Below are 22,275 nucleotides of genomic sequence, written 5' to 3'. Positions count from 1 at the left end.
CCTTTCAGTGCAGCAATTTCATTTTCTGTGACAAAACTGTGCTTGTGCAGAAAAGATCAAATTTGGAACTGCACTTATGCCTCTAGTCAAAAGGACAAAACAGAAACCTGCTAACAGTGCTTTACTGAAATAAGCAGTTCAGTTTTCTCAGAAAAGTTCAGCATTTATAACCACAATGAAGAAGAATCCATTCCTATTTTTCCCAGATTCGGTTAAAACTAAGTTTGTACTCAGAGTAACTCAGTCTGTTATCAAAGTACCAGTGTTTCCTACACTATTGTCCAACAGTTTGATATTCGCCTTTTGTTGCATCTGTCCATAATTGACAAGTTACTCTCTCATCTGAATGTCTAACTAAATTACATCTTATTAAGTCTTCTGCTCATAGAATCATTGAATCATAGAATCAACCAGGTTGGAAAAGACCTCTGAGATCATCAAGTCCAACCCTACCGTGGGTACTAGACCATGGCACTAAGTGCCACATCCAGTCTCAGCTTGAAAACCTCCAGGGATGGTGAATCAAACACCTCCCTGGGCAACACATTACAATACCTGATAAATCCCTCTGTAAAAAATGTTTTCCTAATATCTAACCTAAACCTCCCCTGGCAGAGCTTGAGTCTGTGCCCTCTTGTCCTGCTGCTGGTTGCCTGGGAGAAGAGACCAACCCCCACCTGACTCCAACCTCCTGTCAGGGAGCTGCAGAGGGTGATAAGGTCTCCCCTGAGCCTCCTCTTCTCCAGGCTGAACACCCCCAGCTCCCTCAGCCTCTCCTCATGGCACTTGTGCTCCAGTCCCTTCACCAGCCTCGTTGCTCTTCTCTGGACCTGCTCCAGGACCTCAAGACCCTTCCTGAGCTGAGGGGCCCAGAACTGAGCACAGTACTCAAGGTGTGGCCTCACCAGTGCCGAGTCCAGGGGCAGAATCACCTCCCTGGTCCTACTGACCACACTGTTCCTGATCCAGGCCAGGATGCCATTGGCCTTCTTGGCCACCTGAGCACACTGCTGGCTCATGTTTAGCTTCCTGTCTATCCAAACCCCGAGGTATTCCATTCCTCTCTTAGACTTTTCAGGTATCTTTCCACAGGATTACTACCAAAACCATTCAATTTTTTCTTCTGACTAAGTATTATCCTTCAAACCATTCAGTATGATCAGTAAGGGGAAGAAAGTTTATTCCTTAAATATGTTACAAATCTTTTTAATATATGTCAACCAGAAAATATCTTCATGCCAAAATAATAAGGAGCAAGCCATAAATCCTACTAAGTAATTTTCCATCTTCAAACCTCTTTTGTTGCTTGTTCTAGTGTACAGAAGCTTCTCATACCTACAAAGTCTGGTAAATACTCAGATTGTTTTAACAAATGAAAACCCATTACAGGCCAAGCAATTTATTTGCTCTGGCATGTTGTATGAAAAGAACCCAATACAGCTTTTCTGGGCACACAAGTTCCACAATATCTCTCAGTATTAATAACATGCAAGCAGTCTCAGGAAGAGATCTGACCTGGTTTTCTTGCCCCAGAAATAAATATCTATGTAAAAAGCTATGTAAATTTCATCTTTAATCTCTTTTTGAGTATCTTTTATTCTTTTAATCTAATCAAAATACTACTGGAGCTATTATCAGGACAAACTAGTTTCCACAGCTGAATATGTAGTCAAATATTTATTTTCACTGGATTTCAACAGCTATACAAAGCATACTACGCATTTAAGCAATAATTTAACCCCCTCCTTTTTCTTTTCTCTCAATGTCTTTTTTTATTTATTTTTTTAATAAGTCAGCCAATGATATCAATGGCCCTCAAGAATCTGTCAGACAGCAGAACATTTCACATCACTTACCCTGCTGGGCGAGTAGCCATATCTAACAAAATGCTTTTCCATTCCCTTCGCTTATATTGCCAGATTCGTGCTGTTCCATCACGGCTTCCACTCACAAACCTAACCAAAGGGGAAACAAGTTACTCAGAGAGCAAAGGCAAATCTGTACAGAAAGGACACTTGAAAATTAAAGTTACCAAATGCAGAACTCAAAAAAAGGAAGCTATGAGTAAGAAGTCCAAACAGTGTCAGGATGTTGTGAAAATGGTGTGAGGTGAAAAACACTTCCCATAGCAGCAAAAAAAATTATATTAAAAAAAAAAATTAAAAAAAAAATAAAAAATCAAAGGTCTGCAAGAAGGAGAAACTGCTTTGCTATCCTGAGCCCCTTCAAACTAACTCATCTCTGACCTTTGGTGCACATTGCCAAGTTATGACACTGCTCTGGCACATGGACACCATAACCCAATAAGCATCGACCCTATCACACCAGGTAAAGCTAAGCATGAAACTGCAGGGGTAAAACTAGCTGAAGGACCAGGAGAGCCCTGCAAATACAAGCACAGACAAGACTTAACACAGAGCCTACTCCTGATAAGCTTGCACTGTATACTGAAAAAGTACAATGACAGTTATCTGAAGAAGTGTTTCCCAGCTTGAGTTTTTCCCCCCATGTTTTTTTTCCCCCCTTTTAGAGCTTCAGAGGTTGGAGGAGGAGGAAGAGGTGGTTGGAGCACAGCACAACAGAGCTTGGTTTACAACTATTTATATCATGATAACAGTGTACATTAGAATATCAAATAAATGATCAACTGATTTCTTTAGCATCCTTCACATCCAACATCCAGAACTTAGAGCAAAACATTAGAAAACATTAGGCTAGCTAAAGAAAATATTGTTAGAACCAGTTTGATAGTTATTTTTGTATCCATCATTTAACGGAAAAAGGTTTACATATTAAATTTTTTCTAAAAATGCATGTATATATATGGCAATATATATACACATATTCAGAGGACAAAATATCAAGTATTTTTATACTCCATAATTTTGGCAAATTCAAAATATTTTACTCATTACCATGAAAACAACTGCAAAACTGTAAGCATTATTAAAATGAAACAGTAAAGGTCCAATACTTAGAAATTATTAAACTGGATGAAACTCAAAACACAGAGCTTTTATTTTCTTTGTAATACCTACTACCAGAAATTGCTATTTACAAATGTCCACAAGGTCAAAAAGACTAGCTCTGAAAAAAGAGTGTGCTTACCTGCTACTACTATTAGAAAACTGAATGCTGTCAACTTTGTCCTATATAAAAAAAGAGCAGAAAAAGAAACAAAATCAAATTTATTTGTATTATCCCCTTTTATCCAAATTATTATTTTAATCAAATACATATGTAATTTTAGAAAAGTATTTACAGTATGAAACTCCAACTCTGATATCTTCTCTGGCTGACCTGATCCAAAGAAATAAACCCTAATGATGTGATCTGTACTCCCAGTGGCCAAAAACATTCCACCTGAAAGAAACAAACAGATAAGACGTAAGAAAAAGGGTAATCTACTGTTATTACAGTATTTTCAAAGGGATGTAACATCAAATATTTCGATTTTATAGCTGTATCTCATTTCAGCTATGCCTGTAACAGACCTTGATGTCAAAACAACCTTCAGAAATCCAAAAATTTAACTGGAGTTGGATTATCTCTCACTTGCTGTCAGATAACCATGCACCAGCAGACGTATTTGAAAGATTAGCTAACTAGAGCAATTTGCTTGCAACTAAGCTCTTAGAAGCCTCAATCTTAACAAAAATTAAATGGAACTAGAACTCCAGTGCATTTTTATATTTTATCCAACTATTTATGTTGCATTTTTCCGTTGCCAACTCTGGAATCAATGAAAGTCAGGCTGCGAGAATTCAGTAATCGACACCTTGTACAAATCCCTATAAATTACCTCAGATAAAGCTGACTCCCAGAATCACTCTGAGGGAAAGGTGTTTTAAAAAGACTTGCACTCACAAGAGACTTCCTTTCAACATTTCATCTTTAACCATTTCCAAGAATTTCTGTAGCACCAAACATTAATGCAGAAATTCTGAATTTCTATTTTAAATACTTGGGTTTGGTTTTTTTAATAACCGCTTTCATTCAAATCCATCTTATTAACAAAAAAATATGCTCCAGTAACTGTACTGTACTTTATTTTACTCTTTGATCACTTATTATATTGATACTAGATGAGAAAAAAAAGAAAAGTCTTTTACCAGCACTAAAAGAAGAACAGATCATTTGGACTCCAGGCCGAGGACGTTCTGTAAACTTTGTTGGCCTTGGACTACAAATAAAGAAACAGTTAAATAATTTGCTAATAGGGCTTCAAGTAACAAGTCAGTATCTTAGAAATAAAGCACAGAAGGATAAAATTAAATATGAGGAACAGATGGCTGCCCATCTATAAACAATTTTGTGTGACTATGCTTCATGATCTGATCTTTAGGAAACTAAGACATCCAGATGGACTAAATAATCCATGTATCAAGGAGAGCTGCATCAAACTTAAATCCCATTCCCCTCTTCCCTCTGATATGGCTGCACAACACACTTCCCTGAAGTCACCAGCAAAGCAGAACAGAGAGCTGCCCATGACATTCAGTTTTAAACCACTGGGTGTACTGGAACTCTGGTTTTCTCCTGCAGCACAAAGTAGAAATAGAGCTTGGTGCTCTTTATGGACAAGGACACAGGAGAAATACAAATAAATTCAGTTTTTCACAGAATTAGAATATAGAAGTTTCTTCAAAGGATGTATATTCTTTGTGGACTAGTTTCACATAATGCCCAAGGAATGTCAGGACAGTGGTGAGAAGTTTGTAAGGGATTTTCTTTATGGCTCTTGCTTCCTCTTAGGCATTTCAGGAACCTGAAGCCCAAGTAGAACTAAAGCTTCAGTGGATTTGGCACTTCAAGAGTGTGCAAAAGCAAAGCAAACCAGATCAGGTTCTTTGATCATTACTTCAGTTCTGTTCATGCACTGCAGCAACCCCAAACCAGTAGGTGGTCTTGCATAGTATGCCATCTGCAATCTTCCCTCAAAGAATTGACTTACTAGAGAACAGCAGCACTACACCCACAAGTGTCATCACTAAAGATTTGTTTTAACATAAAAGAATGCATATTCATAACATCCAAAATTTTCTCTTTTAAAAGCAAAATAGTCTATATAATTCATTTCAGCCAAGGCAGAAGTGTAAGAGACCTTTCTCCACTGATCAGCTACTGCTGTCTCAAAGAAAGTAATAAGCATTTAACCTTAGTGGAGATTATACATAAAGCAAAGTAATAAACATCAGCAATACTAGTTAAGAAATCTTTCTCCAAACTGTCCAGTCAATATAGGCTGTTTCTGTGACTTGTCCTCCAGGAGTTTTAAGGCAACTCCCTGCAGAATTGTGCCAATGATTATTACAATCTCCAAGACAGGATACATTAAACAAGACAAATATCTATTCTACACAAGAGTCAAAATCCTCCTTAACTGAGACACTAACATAAAAAGAACTATCAGACAATTCAATATGCAGCTTACATAATTTGGAACAAGTGTAAATAGATAAATAGGCTGCTGTTTTCTTCCACTGTTGTTTGTGAGCTCAGCCTTTGTAGAGCTGCAAAATAGAGCAAGTATGTACTTACACTCTAGTTTGGACAACCAGTTTAAATTCTCAGACTTACGTCTTTCTAATGCGTGCTATTCCAGGCATTAGGAGACAAAGGTTTATGTCATTCATATACAATAGAGCAGACTGTGGTCCTTACAAAATGAACTGGGCAATTGGTATTTTTGGGAAGCAAGGAAAGGGGACAAAAGCATTATTTCTTGCAACATAGGGAAACCAAGTTAATTGTTTCACTTGATAAATATTCTCAATGCATTTATTAAGTGTAAGGAAGGTATTAAGATACCTTCACAAACATTTCATAGGGAGGACCAAAAAAAAGCTCTGGTAAGCCATTTTCCTCCTGGAGATGTGTATTCAGTTCAACATGAATCCAGAAATGACAGAGGCTGCAATTAACAAAAAAGCTGCTCTCAGAACAGGAAAGAAGCAATTTGGTCCATGTACCACAAATAAAGGACATACTCACATATAAAAGGGACTAAGAGACATACCTATAAAAGTCTCAAGTTCATGCCTCAACTCATGTTCAATGTCTCAACTTCAAAGTGCAGCAGAAGTGCAGGAATGGTGACCTAATCTAAGACCTGCAGCCTAACCAAACTCTGGTCATGTGGTGGCTCAGGCAAAACTTCTTCACAGAAAACAGATGTGTGATACAAGCTCCACAAATTAAGTCTTTGTTCACAAGTTCAGTGTATGTGAATTCTGATGTATGACCAGCTCCTTTAGCATCAAGTGCCTTCTGCTAAAGAAAGCAGATGGGAAGTATCACACCACACTGATGACAACTGAGAAATCAATGTCTTGCCCAAAACAGGAATGTCAAAATCATCAGCACGTGTTTTTCCTAACTTTTTTTCCACTTTTTAAAATTATGGGGGAAAAAATAGACAAGAAGAAAAGCAGTACAGCAAGCTCCTCTACCCAAATCTGTGAGACGGTTCTGCTGCCTTGCTCATATGGTCTGTCAGTAGCAGGCTAACACTGGAAACTTGTGATCCAAACAGGTGGCAGAAGAATAACAAGAAAACTAAGTATCTTTCTCATAAAAAATACATATGCAAATATTTTGCAGTGCAACTAATTTAAAACTTTGATGCACTGACCAGTTGTAATAATTCTCCCTTAAAACTGAGGCACGTTATTCTTCAGTTTCTGATGACCCAGGGCAGATTTTCTTTCTCCTCCCCACTGCAAATTGATGCAGGATCCAACTTCTGTGTAACAGAAGACTAAATCCAGGAAAGCCTCAATTGCCTAAATTTTCAATTATTTTCCCATCTTGTTTGGGTTATATCCTTGGAATTATTTACCTGCAGGAATCTTAACATTGCTGTATTTGGAAACCAAATTAATCTGCCTGGAATGTTACTGCTTTTAGGCACACATGGTAACTGCCTGGCTAGAAACCTTTTCACTGAAAGAAGAGGAGCACACAGGAGGCTCTATAATGCTGAAGAACATGCACCCACACTAGTCACAGAAGCATGTGAACAAGGTTGCTCACTCTGCTTTGAACAACATGAGAATTTTGTGGTCAACTGTGCCAATATCTGTGTTTCATCCTATGACACCAAATCTACTGCAATGTGTCCTTTTGCAGTTCACCAAAACAGAGCCCTGTCTCCAAGCACCTCCTGGCTGGGCCATATGTCTGACCCAAATGCTGAACATGCCTCAGCTAACAATGTTATAAAAAAACTGGAAGATCAACACAGGAAGGCTCTAATACAAGGGATGCTATTAATACTGCAGCAGAGCTGCTGGCAAAGCTGCATAAGAAGAATTTTTGCAATCTAAGAATGAAACAAAATAAACATTTGCAGAGATAAAAAAAAACAAAAACACAAAACACAACTAGGATAAGGCATTTAGCAATAAGAAGCCTTAGAGTATGTCAAAGTCCATTCTAATGGCAAATACTACCATTTTCAATGTAGCGATTTTTCCAATTTTTTCATCATCTCTTGAGATATTTGCTCCATAATATCTTGATCTTATAAGTGGGGAGCAAAGAACAGTTTTGAATTTCCTCATCTCACGAAGAAATTACAGGGCAAGATTCCCTTGAGTGATAGTTATTCTCGGGAGGGACCAAGTCCAATTTTCAGTTGAAGACACGGAACTGATACAGTAGACTTAACCATCCAAGCCAGGTGCCACTGAAACAGTTCTCAGTGCAGTTAAGAACAGAACTGATTATTTTTAGTTCAAGAGCACACTGAACACCACAGTGTATCCCAATTCTGTTTTCCAGTATTTCATGAAAAAGTTAGCAAAGTACTGCTGGCACTGCCAGTCATCTTGAAACTACAATCAACCACATGATCCATCACGAGGCTGCCCAACAGCCCATAACCTTACTCACTGCCAGCTGATTCAAGTAGTGCTGAGTATAAAAAGCAGGGGGTGGGATATAGATTTTTCTCCTAACTAGCTAAAGTTTCAAGGCTTCATCACCAGAACCCATGTGAAGTACCGGATAATTTAGTAACGTATTTTCATCACAGATAGTAATTGTATTCTTGCAGGACAGGCTGCAGTCAAGCTCAGAAATCAAGTTCTGACTTAAGCATGTTAAAGCATCCTTCATTTGTACTACTCAGAACTTTTGGTCTTGCTTGAAAGCTCCAATTTCTCCTTCCTGGGGTGGGAGTCATGCTGGAATCAAGATACAGGGCAGCAAGCTCAGAGCCTGAGTAACTGCAGTAAGATCTTATTTTTCCTCCATCTTTCCTCCTCTTTAGAGATACTGAAGAGAAGCAAGCTTATATTTTTTACTATAGTGGTAACAGGAAGGACAAACTTCCCACCTCACCAGTGATCCTCTCTTCCAGATGGTCTACACACCATGTTCTTAAAAAACAACCTCACACAGGGCCTTAAGAAAAAAAATTAACAGGAATCCTGCTTTCCTTGATGTTCTTATACTGCTAGTACTTGTTTTCCCCCAGCACATTATTGAATGGATATGGGGGGAACTTGCCATGTTTCCACAGTTCTGGAAGTAGAACCAGATCTAAATGTGTAAGGAAGTACAATCACCTCACTGAAAACTGTTATGGCAACATTACTGAGATGCACTGGCCATGCAATACAGCCTTCCTTTTGGAAAATCACACTGGCCTTCTAGTTTCCCAGTATTCCATTTACTTTGGTTTACTGGAACAAGCATGACAACCACAGTTAGAAAAGCTTACAGTTAGCACGTTAAGTAAAACTTAGTGTAACTAACAAGTTCCCTGAACTGTTACAGTGTTCTACTCAAGAAATTAGAACTTTTCTGAGTGTTCAACTATTTTGGTATCTTAAGTGGCATACAGTTATGTCCCAGTCCCAAAAGACATAACTGTTTCTTAATTAGACTTCGCTACATTTTTGTCAAGTTTTAGCTTGGATCAAAAAGCAGCAATTACTTCAAATACATAAGAACTCTACAAAGTTCAAAGACCTAAAAAAAAAAGAAAAAAGCACACAGTGATGCCTTTTAATATCTTCATATAACGCATAATACCCTGTGGCAAGGAATTTTGTAACATAGCTGCATGTTTTCTAAAAAAAAAAAATATCCTTTCAGTTTGGAATTGGCTACCTTCATCTGATCCCCTCTAGAACCATAAGGGCCGACAAGCAATTACTCATTTTATGCCCTCTTCAACACACTCATGACTGCACATGACTCATCTTCGTGCATTTGCTTTTTCCCAGACTGAAGAAACACAGCTTAATGGCTTCCTCTCTCTTCTCAAACACAGCACACAAAATACCTCCGAAACAGAAGGTAAGAATGGTATAAAACTTCCAGTCTTAAAATTTAATCTGCACACTGTTGTTAAGCAACGTGAATCATTGGCATGACTTGGGTTACCAGACCACTTCCTTGCTGAGCTGCACACAACAGTTGAACTAATCTCCTTTCTCTTTGTCACTGTCTAATCACATCTGCTGAAACTACTTATACATGAAAACATTACTCAAAAATCTTTAACTCTTTTAGTATTTGCTGAGCACATCTCACTGAAAATCTTTATTCCACAATTACGTATCAACATGGAAGGGAAATAGTTGAGAATTCCCTACCATACCTGACACCAGTTTTCTCCCTCCCTAAGTTTCACCCTAAGACAAATCCCGACCAACTCCATGATTCATCCAAACATTCATAATTTCTACACATTCATCTCCCAGCTCATATAGTACAACCTACTTAACTCTCAAGGCTTCTACTATTCTCTAATGATGGAATTTGTTTCAAAATTCAATTCCATAGACTCAAACTTCACCTTAGGAAAAGGAGAAAAAAAGAAAGGAAAGCACTAAAAGAAACAAACACGCAGGCTCAAAAGGTTTACAAATAAGGCAGATTAAGATTTCATCTTGTCCACAAGAGCTCAGACTTAGGAAACCTTAAGAAAAATAATGAGGTGCAAGGTGGGAACTCCTCTCCTGTAACACAACAGAAATAAGCATGTAAGCCATCTCCTCCTCTCCCCTCAATAAGGAGAGTCATACTCTGATTACAGCATGCACTAACCAGCAGCGGATTAACAGCCTGAGACACAGCTTCATTTATAGGACCAAAAAAGAGCCAAAACACGCAGAGAACATCAAAATAGTTAAGGTCTAGACAACCAGAGAAGTGCCTGGCAAAGGTGCCTGCAAGCTCTGCATAACCTCAGCACACAGCAAGAAGAAGATTCTAACAGCAATTACTAAAACTACAACAAAATGGAATGTACCTGCCAGGAGTACATATCCAGAACTGATCCCATCCCCAGAGCTAAATCACTAATGATTACTAAAACAACCACTTCCAATTCTAAGATACAGCTTGTTTGTGATAAAGGAAAAGAAAGAGCAAAAAGCATTTGAAAGCTACTGAACAATCTCTGTTTAAAAGTCCTGACAACATTTCTCAATATCTTTGAAGGCAGAAACTCCAGGCTCAGCTTCAGCCACCAACACACAGCTGCCCAAGAATTCTACCTCCTGCTATGCTACAGTAAAGAGCAACTATGATAAGGTAATACAGATAAAGAAACAATATCAAAAACATCCCATCCTAATTTATACCAGCACATACCATCTCCTTAAAAAACTGATTGTCATGTCTAAATTTTCATTTCATTTGGGACTAAGAGATGAGAACAGAACTAAAAAGCAACAACTTTGACAATATATTACACAAATCAAACAGCAAACTTTTTTCTAAATTAACAGATATACAACATCACTCCACAAAATGTCACGCCTCAGTCCTTAAGAGATAAGCAAACAAGCTATAGCTACATCAGAAACAGATCATACCCAATAATCACACAGTGAACTAGCCAATGACAAGTTTTGGTTCGTCAAATTTTTCTCCAGCATTTGTACATCATTCTTAATTACATAAAAAGAAACAGCAATAAATAAAATTGCAACTAACTTTATTTTAAGGGTCCCAGCATCCCAGAGCCAAAAGCATATTGTTCCATCTGCCCCGGTTGAAGATAAGTATCTCTTTGAGCCGCTGCACAGTGGAGAGAACTGGGGGAAAGGGGAAAGAAAAAAAAACATTCTGCTGATTTGTTCCAGATGTTCTAAGATCTGCAAGTCATTGACTTCTCGCAAAAAAAAAAAAACCAAAAAAACAAAAAAACAAACCCCAAAGATCAAACCATACTTAAGGAAAACAAATTGCAATGAACACCAAAATAACACAATGCTACTCAGAGTCACACTCTTCCTTCAGAACAATCCTTCTGGGTTACTTGCCAAAGCACTCTGGGCTCCTTTCCCTCCCCACTATGCAAGTTGTGCAACAGCATGCAACTCTAAACAAAAACAAGAGTACTAGCAGTGACTGCAGCTCTTACTCCAAGCACCTGCACTCAGAATCGCAGCCTGTAAAGGAACCACAGCTCACAACACAACTGTGCTCATGCATCATGCAATTTTTTTGACTAAGGATTATGTCTGGCATTCTCCAGGGGTCAGGCATTTTGATAATAAACAGGTTATTTCACAATGCACACCAAGAAAATTCCTTAGTTGCCAGACATGCATTTTTACTACACTGAACATTCTCAGGTGGTTCCTTTTGCAAGCAAACGATGCATTATTCAAAAGCAAAAACCTACCTGCAATGATGTTATAGATGCACTGTGGCCCTGCAGAACTGCTAAGGGTGCACAAGTTCGAAGGCACCAAACTCTGATCATTTTATCACAGCTTCCAGCAGCTATCATGGTGTTTTCATAGTTTACTGCCATATCAGATATTTCAGCTGCATGGCCTCTCAGGGTAGCCAACAACCTTCCATCATCAGTTGCCCAGATTTTTACAAGGCAATCATCTGAACCCTAGAAGTAAAGCAGAAATAATTTCAACCATACCATTGATTGCTTTGATGCTACAGTTAATACAGTGAACTGACAACCAGAACTGGTGACATACAGATAATTCCCCACCATGCTTTTAACAGTTTTACACACTGCATTTAAAACACAAGTTTATATTGATTCTCAACAGTATATACAAAGCATGATGTATTTATAATACAGATCACAAATCCTACAGCATGACGGTTTATGCTTCAGTAAGGCACTTTTCCCAAAAACCCAGCACAAACTGAGGAAGCTGTTGCAATACATTAAAATAAAAATTTATGTTAAACGTGAAAGTGAATTATGACTTGGTACATTTAGTATTATTCCTGCCCATGTTCCTAATCTTCCTAGTTTGAACATCATGCCCTACCAGCATTAGGAGGATACTTGCCACAGTAACAGTGAGGTAAAGAGCCTGTGTGAGCACCTTACTAACAGGCACCACTTTGCAAACCTTTGGACAATGCCACAACTATTTTTTTGCGCATTAATCTTCAATTTTTCCAACATCCTTAGGATATTATCATTTAAAAAGAAAAATAGAGCAGTCTATTAGCAAGTACACCCCAATTCTGTAATTTCTCTTTATTTCACCTAAGGCAGGACTTCGTTAGTCATTTTAACACAGCAACAAAAGTATGTTTCAATCCAATTATTTGACATGAACCTCAAAAGTCACAGATGCCAAAATGACTGGGGTTGGAAGGGACCTCTAGAGATAATCTAGTCCATCCTCCATGCTAAAGCAGGTACAGCTGTAAGACTCAATAAATGAACATACTATGCATCTTATTCTACCTTTATTGCTACTTTTAGCTCAGCTGAAATATCTATGTGACAAAGTAAGCTGCCTCCAGGAACACGTTTTAATTAATAAGGAGAACTTGGGACCTCCCAGTAAGATGCACACCTACCCAGAACTTCTACAAGAAGAAAGAAGATTCAAGGACCTCTAAAATTTACAGTTGTTTAACTGCATTTAAATGCAATTGTTTGAATGCTTTTGCAAAGGCTCCAAACCTCACTTATCGTGAATGCCTTGAAAGAGACACACAGTGTTATTTGGCAAAAAAGTAAAATTAGTAGCTCTGTCACAGGATGTTTTTGACAATCATATACACACAGGCTTATTTCCCTTACAGCTTTTATTTATTTCTACTAAGTTGCTGAGCAAGAATGGGAAAAAGAAGAAAAACGTTGGTAAACAAGCTGAAAACTTGCTAAAGCAGCAATGCACACTTCCAAATCAATTTCAATGAACAAATGAAAACAGGTTTACAACAGAACCAGCAAACCTGCTGCATAGAGGGCCCCTTTTTGCTCTAAACTCTGCTTATAAAGCTCTAAGCAGATTCAGTTTTAATCCCTTTGCTTACTTAAACATATGAGCACTGTATAAAGCACTCAGATTTTTTCCCCCACCCCTGCTACTCAAGTGCTAAATTTCTCCAACTGTTCCTTTATCTAGATTCAAGTTTGCACTGCTGTATCTAAAGCTTCAGAAAGGTTCAGAGTGTACACCTACTTGAAGGAATAATTATCTGAATTATAGTACGAGATTGTGTTGTTCTTCTACTGTTATCATGATGTGAATCTTTAGAGTATGAAGAAGCTTCTCTATTCTTCTCAAAAGTGCAGTCACCACCAAAAAACAAAACCAGCAAGCCAAGGCAAAAGGGTGTACCTGTCTGCATGTGTATAGACCTGATGCTGACCAGTAATAGCCTCACTGCTCTGAAGAGAGACTCTAGAAGAAGAGAATGGGGAGCCCTAAACTTCCAAACTGCTATAGAAACTGGAAATCACCCACAAACCATGTAAAGATGTAAAATGGCCAGTGAGATAAAAAAAGCAGTTATAGGGAGCTAATGCCACCTGCAGGGTCCTCAGAGATATATTTAACAACAGCAAACCAAGGAAACATCAACATAAAATGAGCTGCTCCCTGCCAGCTATAGTATAGCTATAGAGGCATGTGCTGCACATCTCCACTGCAGAGAGAAATGGCTGTTAGCCAAGTCTCAGCAAGACAAAAGGAGAGGGGAAAAAGACAAGGGGTGGGGAGAGAGAAGGAAAAGTGAAAAAACTAAGGTAAAATTAAAAATTCTGAAGCATCTTGGCAAGGTAACAAGATTAGAGTTCAAATAAATTAATGGGATTCTGTCTGAACTCAATGGGGCAATCCACAACTCTTAAAATACTGTTGCAGCTCTACTAGCAAGGGCATTGACTTACACCACAGCTCATGTTTCCAAGGTTGTATCTACAACTGCTAGGAATTATACGCCTATTAAAAAGCATCTGTCAAAAGTGAATCCTAGAACAAGTTCAGCACCGAGAGGGAATTGATGACTGCACTGCCAAGGTATGGAGTAAAATTGGTTCATTTTCCTACCATTACACACACTTGTGGGCTGAAGTGAAACTGCCAAGAAACATACAAATTAATCTTGGGTTGGAAATCTTACACAGACTATTACAGAACATTTATTATTCCCTAGAAACAGTAAGTCTCAGAGGAGACAGGAAGATAAAGGTGGGGAAAAAGGAGTTGGCCATCCCTCTTTGCAGTCAGAAAGATGAGTAGTGCAGAACACTTGTTTCTAGAGCAGACAATGCTTGTTTCTATTACCCTGCATGGGCTCTGAAAGTCACACTTTCCAAGAGACACAGAATACAAAGTGTCTAAAATAATTAGGTTTTCTTCAGTGATGGCTGATAGGTCTTTGAGTTGTATCTTTGCAAGTAAAGATGCCTTAATTGTATGCAGTAAAAAAACCCAAACCACTAAATTACCAAGACAACACAGTTTGTATAACAAAAATATTTTTGTATATTCAGGAAAATAAACCAAGAGGTACAATATCCTGTGAACGCCATAAAAGAATACAAATAGAAACAATCATCACATGACCTTGAGGTGGGCTAACCCTGCCTGGACAGCAGGTTCCCACTAAAGCTGCTCTATCCCTCTCCTCCTCAGCTGGGCAGGGGAATGAGAGGCTCATGGGTGGAGATAAGGGCAGGGAGGGATCACTGCCCCGTTAACACCAGGGGAAAACAGATCCGACAGCTTGGGAAACAAGTTTCATTTACTGCCAATTAATCCGAGTAGGATAATGAGAAAAATAAAAACTAAACCTTGCCCCTCTCACCCCCACTCCTTCCCAGGCTTAACTTTACTCTGATTTTCTCTGTCTCCTTCTTCCTAGCGGCACAGGGAGATGGGGAATGGAGCTGTGGTCAGTTCATCACACATTGGCTCTGCTGTTCCTTCCTCCTCAGGGAGAGGACTCCTCACACTCTCCCCCTGATCCAGCATGGGGTCCCTCCCACAGGAGTCAGTCCTCCAAGAACTTCTCCAATATGAGCCCTTTCCACAGGCTGCAATTCTCCATAAACTGCTCCAGCACAGGTCCCTTCCACAAGGTGCAGTCCTTAAGGAACAGTCTGCTCCTGCTCTGCTGCAGGGTCACAAGTCCTGCCAGCAAACCTGTTCCAGTGTGAACTCCTCTCTCCTCAGGTCCTGCCAGGAGCCTGCTCCAGTGTAAGCTTCTCACGGGGTCAACAGCCTCCTTTGGGTATCCACCTGTTCTGGCATGGGTTCTTCTGGGGGTTGCAGGTGGGTCTCTGCTCCACCATGGACTTCCATAGGCTCTAGGGTGACAGCCTGCCCCACCACAGCCTGCCCCACGGGCTGTAGCGTATCTCTGCTCCAGCACTTGGACCACTTAGTCCTCCTTCACTCACATTACAGTCTGCAGGGCTGTTTCTCTTACGTTTTCACTCCTCTCTCCCAGCTGCAGTTGCCCAGTAATTTTTTCTTCCTTCTGAAATACATCATCCCAGAAATGCCACCACCACCACTGATGGACTTGGGCCTGGCCAGCGGCAGGTCTGTCTTGGATCTGGCTGGCCTTGGCTCTGTTGGACATGGGAAAAGCTTCTGGCAGCTTCTCACAGAAGCCACCCTTTTAAGTCCCCCTGCTACCAAAACCTTGCTACGTGAATGCAGTACACACCTACTAGGCTAGTAGGAAAAATGCATAATATCCTGTTTTCACTGTCTCTTCACTAGGCAAAATAAAAGCACCATTTTCCAAGCAAAGACGACATCTCCCAGATGAGCATGACTCAAGAAAGTGCTGAGATCACTTTCTTTTCTTCTTAATTTGAAACAGAACATGAACAAAGCTTTAATATAGAGGGTTTCAATCCTTCAGAGGTCAGGTGGAACAGGAAACAATTATGATGCATCTTCTAGAACCCATTATAAATCTAAACCAACAGCTTATCTAGCTAACATCACACTGAAGGTTGCAGAGTAAAAATATAAAGCAAGACCAATTCCCTACTGATGCATGCAAATTTGCACGCTGGCAACAGATGTGTCCAGAATGAAGTTTGATTTTGATTATAAATTCCTATTTCTACTTACTACACTAGAGACTTTAGAAGTAATAGTAATCTAGATTGAAAAGAATTGGCACAGTTTCATTATACAGATGCAATTACAACACAACAGTTCACGACCTTTTATCCACTGACTACATCAGGCCAGCAACAGCAACTTGGATTTTACTGAAGTGTGGAATACAACCCACTGGTTTTCCAACTGCCCATAACCACTTAAAACATCTACACAAAAAAACCCCACTGAATTTACCTAAAAATGCAAAGGTAAGAAGTTCTGTCCCAGGACCCCCAAAATGAAAATTCAGCAGTCACAATTCATTTCTGTGGCCATTTTATTTAATGCCAGATGGAAGTAATCATGATCTAAACTGGGAACCTTTTTTTCCATCAATCATATCAGGACACCAGTCAGCAAAGGACTGCCACCAAAGCTCTGGGGTTGCAGAAGCAATATTGCCCCCACCTCCACTTTACTTCAGGTTCTTCTACTTCTCTCTTGGAAGCAAACTGCTGTTATAGAATCAAGAGAATTCTCTCTCTTTAACCACTTTTACATCAGACTGCAAAAAGCAAGGGAATGTGCAACAAGGAACACTTACTGCACATGGAGAACGTTTAATATGCCTCTGGAAAAGGAAAGAATATGGGAAAGTTTTAGGAAAATGAAGAATTGGAAGATCTTAAGAAGGAGTTTTAGGCACTTCATCTGGGAAGGACAAACAGAAGTTTTTATTTAGAGGTGAACATTGTGAGCATATGCAATTTTTATACCTCGTAAACATAAAACCTCTAATGCATTCTGCCATACCATAGGTAAAATAAACCCACGACAAAGAGCCCTTTTCCTGACAGCTCAATCAGACAAACTGCAGGACACAAGATTTCAATGCCTATGACTTAGTTTGCTGATGAAAGCTAAAAAAATTGAAAAAGAGTCGCTGCTAATGCCTGAAGTAACAAGCGAACAAATAAACGGGACTGTTCGAAACACTACAAGCGTCTCTCATGCCTGCAACCACACATCTCTTCATGCAACAAAGCAAAACATCCGTGGTAAAAAGGGTAAATTATGTTTACAACTGCCTGGAAATAATTTTAGAAGTTAGTACTGCAATATATAAAGTAGGAAACGTGAACTGCACTCCTACCTGCACTGTTGGAGTTATCTGCCATGAGGTTAAAAAGGACACAACCAAGCTCCTGGATCCACACAGGTATCAATTACAGGCAGTGTTTGTGAGAAGGCAATAAATGCAGCCAAAGCAGCCCAGACTGGCACAAGGTATGTATTTATGAGATCTTTGTCTCTACTGAAATTGACTACTTGCCAAGTCAACCAAATTACACTGACATCTATCTGAATTTATAAACCCCATTTCCTGGGAAACCTGCAGTTCCAGTACTGATTTCAGACATCTGTCTAATATTTATGTCTTAACAGCAATAAAAAAAAAAGGCAAATAGTAAAAAATAGTAAAAACACTGGTATATAAAAAAAAATTTCCTAGAATCTCTAAAAGACAATTTGTAGTGAACCAACATTAGTTACAATACACCACCTGAATCTTCAGCTCTATAGTCTTCTTCAACATGCTGTGCCAAATGCAAGTGTAGCACCAAACTGTTAAATGCAAAAGTCATGCTTTAAATGTAACAAAAGTTACAGAAAAGAGTCAAAAGACTATTTATTTACAAACTGGTTATCCACTTGGCTTCCTAATCAAATTCTGTGGTGGTGGTCCATTATTCTGCTTATGTTTTTGCTAGAGAAAAGAAGTCCAGAAGAAAGAATCTACATAGGGTAAATCCTCTCCCCCAAAAAGAAACAGTTTTCTCACCAAACTACAGAGCTCAGCAATCACCATCACACCTAGCCTTAAAGACACATTTGCCACAACTATTTTCACACACAAACCAGCATGGTTATTAAAAGGCAAATATGAGAGTATCAGCAGTAAAGTTTTTATCTGCTCTTCATACATAACCAGTATATTTAGCATATTCAGCTTTAGGAAACAATTAGGTGACGTATTATGTGTATTTTTAAAAGAGAATCTACAAAAATAAAGGTTTTGTACTCACAGTAAATATTCGCCTCCCAGTCCGATCAAAGGTTACACAGTATACAGAAGATAAGTGTCCTAAAATTCTTTTGTGCATCTTCATATGTTGATAGACTGCAGTTGGAACAAGGCGTTCAAGTCTGTATTTTCCATTTAGTTTTCTTGAAAACAGGGTATCCACTACCAAATGGGTAAAGAAAAAAAGAAGACACAGCATTTATATTGTGCTCAGAAACTAAAATACTTGACCAGGATGGAAAGTTTATTTCAATACTGGACCACTTGCTGTACTACAGTGATTCTCTCATTTTGCCCTAGTTAGGAAAAAATAAATTCAAAAGTAGCCTGTGATACAGACATGAAAAAAGTACCAAACTGCAAGGCAGAGTACAAAGATGTGGTGTAACTTTCAACACTGACTGCCCAAAATAAATGCTTCTCACTTCAAACCTAGTGTGAGAAATTCAGGAGAACTGAGGCAGCTTCCACGAAGGAGTGAGTAGCCTACCTCAAATGCAGCAACCATAAGAGCTTCCACATAGCTATTAATTGAAGATCAGCACACCTTCCAATCTTCTCCAAGGCAAACTGCTCCCTGAAGGCTACACAATTAACCATTTAGCCACCACTGGCAAGACAATACAATCAGTTTGTTCTTTTAAGAATACTGCTACACACTACACCTAAACAAACACACAAACTTTACCAGAACTTACAGAAAATTCTGGTTTTGACTCACAAAAGAGATCAAAGTTCAAAGTGCTTGGGATTTTTTTCAAGTTTAAAAGCTAACAAGGAATAAGTTAATTCAGGAGTAAGAATGCACAAAATGGAAATCCTTCATCAACAACTTCGGTGAAGAAAAATAAAGCTCACTGTAATTAACTTTAAACTGTTACTTATTCAATGATAAAGTAACAAAGTGTAATACCTCAATGCATGGATACATAGACATTAATCACACTGTGTATCATCATTAGACCAAAGAATGGCAATGGTGATACATTTTATATTCCCCAGAACTATGACAAAGCAGGTAATATAACGTTCTCACACAGAATGGGACTGGAAGCAAGGTTGGAAGGGACCACAGTGGGTCACCTGGTCCAACCTCCCTGCTCAAGCAAGGTCATCCTAGAGCACATGGCACAGGATTGTGTCCAGATGGCTCTTGAATATCTCCAGTGAGGGAGACTCCACGACCTCTCTGGGCAATCTGTTCCAGCACACTGTCACCTGCACAGCAAAGAAGTTTTTCCTCATGTTCAGGTGGAATTTCTGTGCATCACTTTCTGCTCATTGCCTCTTGTCCTGTTGCCTGGCACCACCGAGAAGACCCTGGCTCTATGCCCTTGACACCCTCCCTTCAGATACTGAGTGACATTGATGAGGTCCTGTCCCAGCTGTCCCTCGAGGCTGAACAGACCCAACTCTCTCAGCCTATCCTTTCTATCTCAGAGAGAGATGCTCCAGTCCTTTAAACATCTTTGTTGCCTTCCACTGGACCCATCCAGCAGCTCCATGTCTCTCCTGTACTGAGGAGCCCAGAACTGGACACAGCACTCCAGGTGTGGCCTCACTAGAGCCGAGTAGAGGGGCAGGATCACCTCTCCCAACCTGCTGGCAATGCTCTTCCTAATGCACAGCAGGACACCATTGGCCTGCTTGGCCACAAGAACATGCTGCCGGCTCATGGACAACTCTTCTTCCTAGTATCAACTGCAAAACAGCTACAAACCTCTTGCATGCTTGGGTTTGGCCTAGACCAACATAACACTGGTTCATGAGTCAGCATGATATGCAAATTTTTGTAGCTGGATTGTAACTACTCTGCAAGAACCAAAAGCTTCTTGTGCTATGGCCAACTGTCAAGCCCATTAGCCCCAGGCCATAAGAACAGCCCTGATACATTTAACTGCCTAAGCAGCCCAAGTATTCATGGACGTTTTCCTAGTTCGAGATGCTTTGTGGAGGAGTAGAATCATTACACAGAGAGCAAAGCACTCTTAGTTAATGACCCGCTACTGTCTTAAGGCTCTACTATATCTTCCCCATCCCCTCATACAAGAAAAATGCAGTTGTGTTTGCTTTATGACATGGTTTTTCCTTGCCAAGAGTCTATTTCAGGACACCAGGAAACTAAGATTAGTTCAGGCACAAGACAAATCTCGTTTTGGTATCTGACCAATCATCAAACAATAAAATTGATTTTTCTGATGCAAACCAAAGCAAGAAAGGTTACCAACTGCTAATAATAATAATAATGATGATGGGTTTTTGTACTACTTATACGCCTTTGTAATTATTGTTGCACATACCTAGCATCAACACTTGTCAGGCCTTATGTGGTCTCCAATCTATTTAGCTTGATTTTAACTGCACTTAGGGAAAAAAAAAAGGCAAATTTAGAAACCCTTGTGACAGCAAGTCTAAATTCTCTCTTATTTTGGCCATATTAACACTTTTCTGTCTTTGCTTGGCCTCACACAAATGAGTAGGAACAAAGGTGTTAATGACAGGAAGAGTGACAAGGTGTAAGCAGGTAAACAGTTGCAGTGGGAGCCACAAGTTACACATAAGGTAGGGAAGGAAGACGATCCTGTCTCCCAGGAAGGATTAGAGAATGCTGGTTGGGCCTTACAGTGAGTCAACAGAGATAAAGGGAAGGGTTGAAAAGAAGAAAACCACATAATAAAGACTGCCTGCTCTTTGCTGGAAGGGCATGAGTGCAGAGGACACAGCATTGACACACCTCCTATCCACTGCCTGGCTGACCAAGGAAATTGATATTAGCTAAATTTTACATGCCCATTTACTGCTTACATGTAAGATCCTTCTTTAAAAATAACACTGAAAACAAACAAAAAAGCAGATGTTACTACGCAGTTGTTGCACAACAGTATGATAAACCACTGCTTACTTCCAAATTATATTCTGGTTTTGAAATCAGGATTCTTCATATTTAATGGAGCTAACTGGTAAGTAAAAACCAGTGTCTGAGAAAGCTGAGAGTTTGTTGACATTTTGAATACGTAAAGAAGAAATGATCAAAATTGTGGAGAAGTTTGAGTTTCTATCAATTGTTTACCAACTGGGTCAAAATAAAATGAATTGGCTTCTAGTTTTTAGTAACTGTACCTATCTTCATAGATGACCAGCTTCAAAGACTGAAATGGTGCACCACCACAGAAGCACCAAATGGCTGAGGTGAGGAGCTACTAGAGACTATCTACTCCAACCCACTCTGCTCAAGCAGGTCGCTCAGTGCTGTGTCCAGTCAGGCTTTGAGTACCTCCAAGGATGGAGACTTTGCAATCGCTCTGGGCAAGCTGTACCAGAGCTTTAATCACTTCCAAAACCTGTTTTCTTATATTTAAATTGAAGTTCCTTTATTTCAGTTTGGGTTCATGACCTCTGTCCTGTCAGGATGCACCAATGAGAAGAATCTGGCTCCATCTTCATCACACACTCCCATTACCATTGACAACACCAACATCACCACCTTGCCCTCTCCCTGCTTTCTCTTCTCAGGGCTAAACAATCCCAGGCCTCTTAGCTTCTCCTTGTGTGACAGACACCTCCATCCCTTCATCATCTTCCTGGTCCTTTGGCTAGACTAGCTGCAGTCTGTCCATGTCTGTCTTACTCTGAGGAGCTGGACCACCCACTCCAGAGTGGTTTTATCACACTGAGTAGAGGGGAAGGAATGCCCTCAACCTAATGGCAATGCACTGCCTCCAGCAGCCCAGGATGCCATTTGGGTTTTGTGTGCAAGGACACAATGTGTCTGGCATGTTCAACAACAGGACAGTCAGACAGTTTTCTGCAAAGCTGCTTTCCAGCCGATCAAGCCACAGTGTCCACTGGTGCATGAGGTTATTCCTCCCGCAGGACCTT

At 39.7% G+C, this 22,275-nt stretch overlaps 1 protein-coding gene across 1 annotated transcript in view; it reads right to left on the bottom strand.

Moving 5' to 3' along the window:
* The window catches only part of PHIP (pleckstrin homology domain interacting protein), a 105,537-nt gene that overhangs the window by 68,099 nt on the left and 15,163 nt on the right, over positions 1-22,275 (bottom strand). The window contains exons 4-10 of the mRNA XM_009075035.1: positions 18,398-18,558; positions 11,651-11,872; positions 10,957-11,057; positions 4,113-4,183; positions 3,263-3,363; positions 3,109-3,149; positions 1,857-1,955 (exon numbers count right to left, since the gene is read on the bottom strand). Of these exons, the coding sequence (XP_009073283.1) occupies positions 1,857-1,955; positions 3,109-3,149; positions 3,263-3,363; positions 4,113-4,183; positions 10,957-11,057; positions 11,651-11,872; positions 18,398-18,558 (796 nt within the window). The remainder of the gene's footprint in view (positions 1-1,856; positions 1,956-3,108; positions 3,150-3,262; positions 3,364-4,112; positions 4,184-10,956; positions 11,058-11,650; positions 11,873-18,397; positions 18,559-22,275) is intronic.

This window comes from Acanthisitta chloris, unplaced genomic scaffold, assembly GCF_000695815.1.
Source record: "Acanthisitta chloris isolate BGI_N310 unplaced genomic scaffold, ASM69581v1 scaffold24615, whole genome shotgun sequence".
Lineage (NCBI taxonomy): Eukaryota > Metazoa > Chordata > Aves > Passeriformes > Acanthisittidae > Acanthisitta > Acanthisitta chloris.
This window is presented reverse-complemented; position numbering and strand designations above follow the sequence as displayed.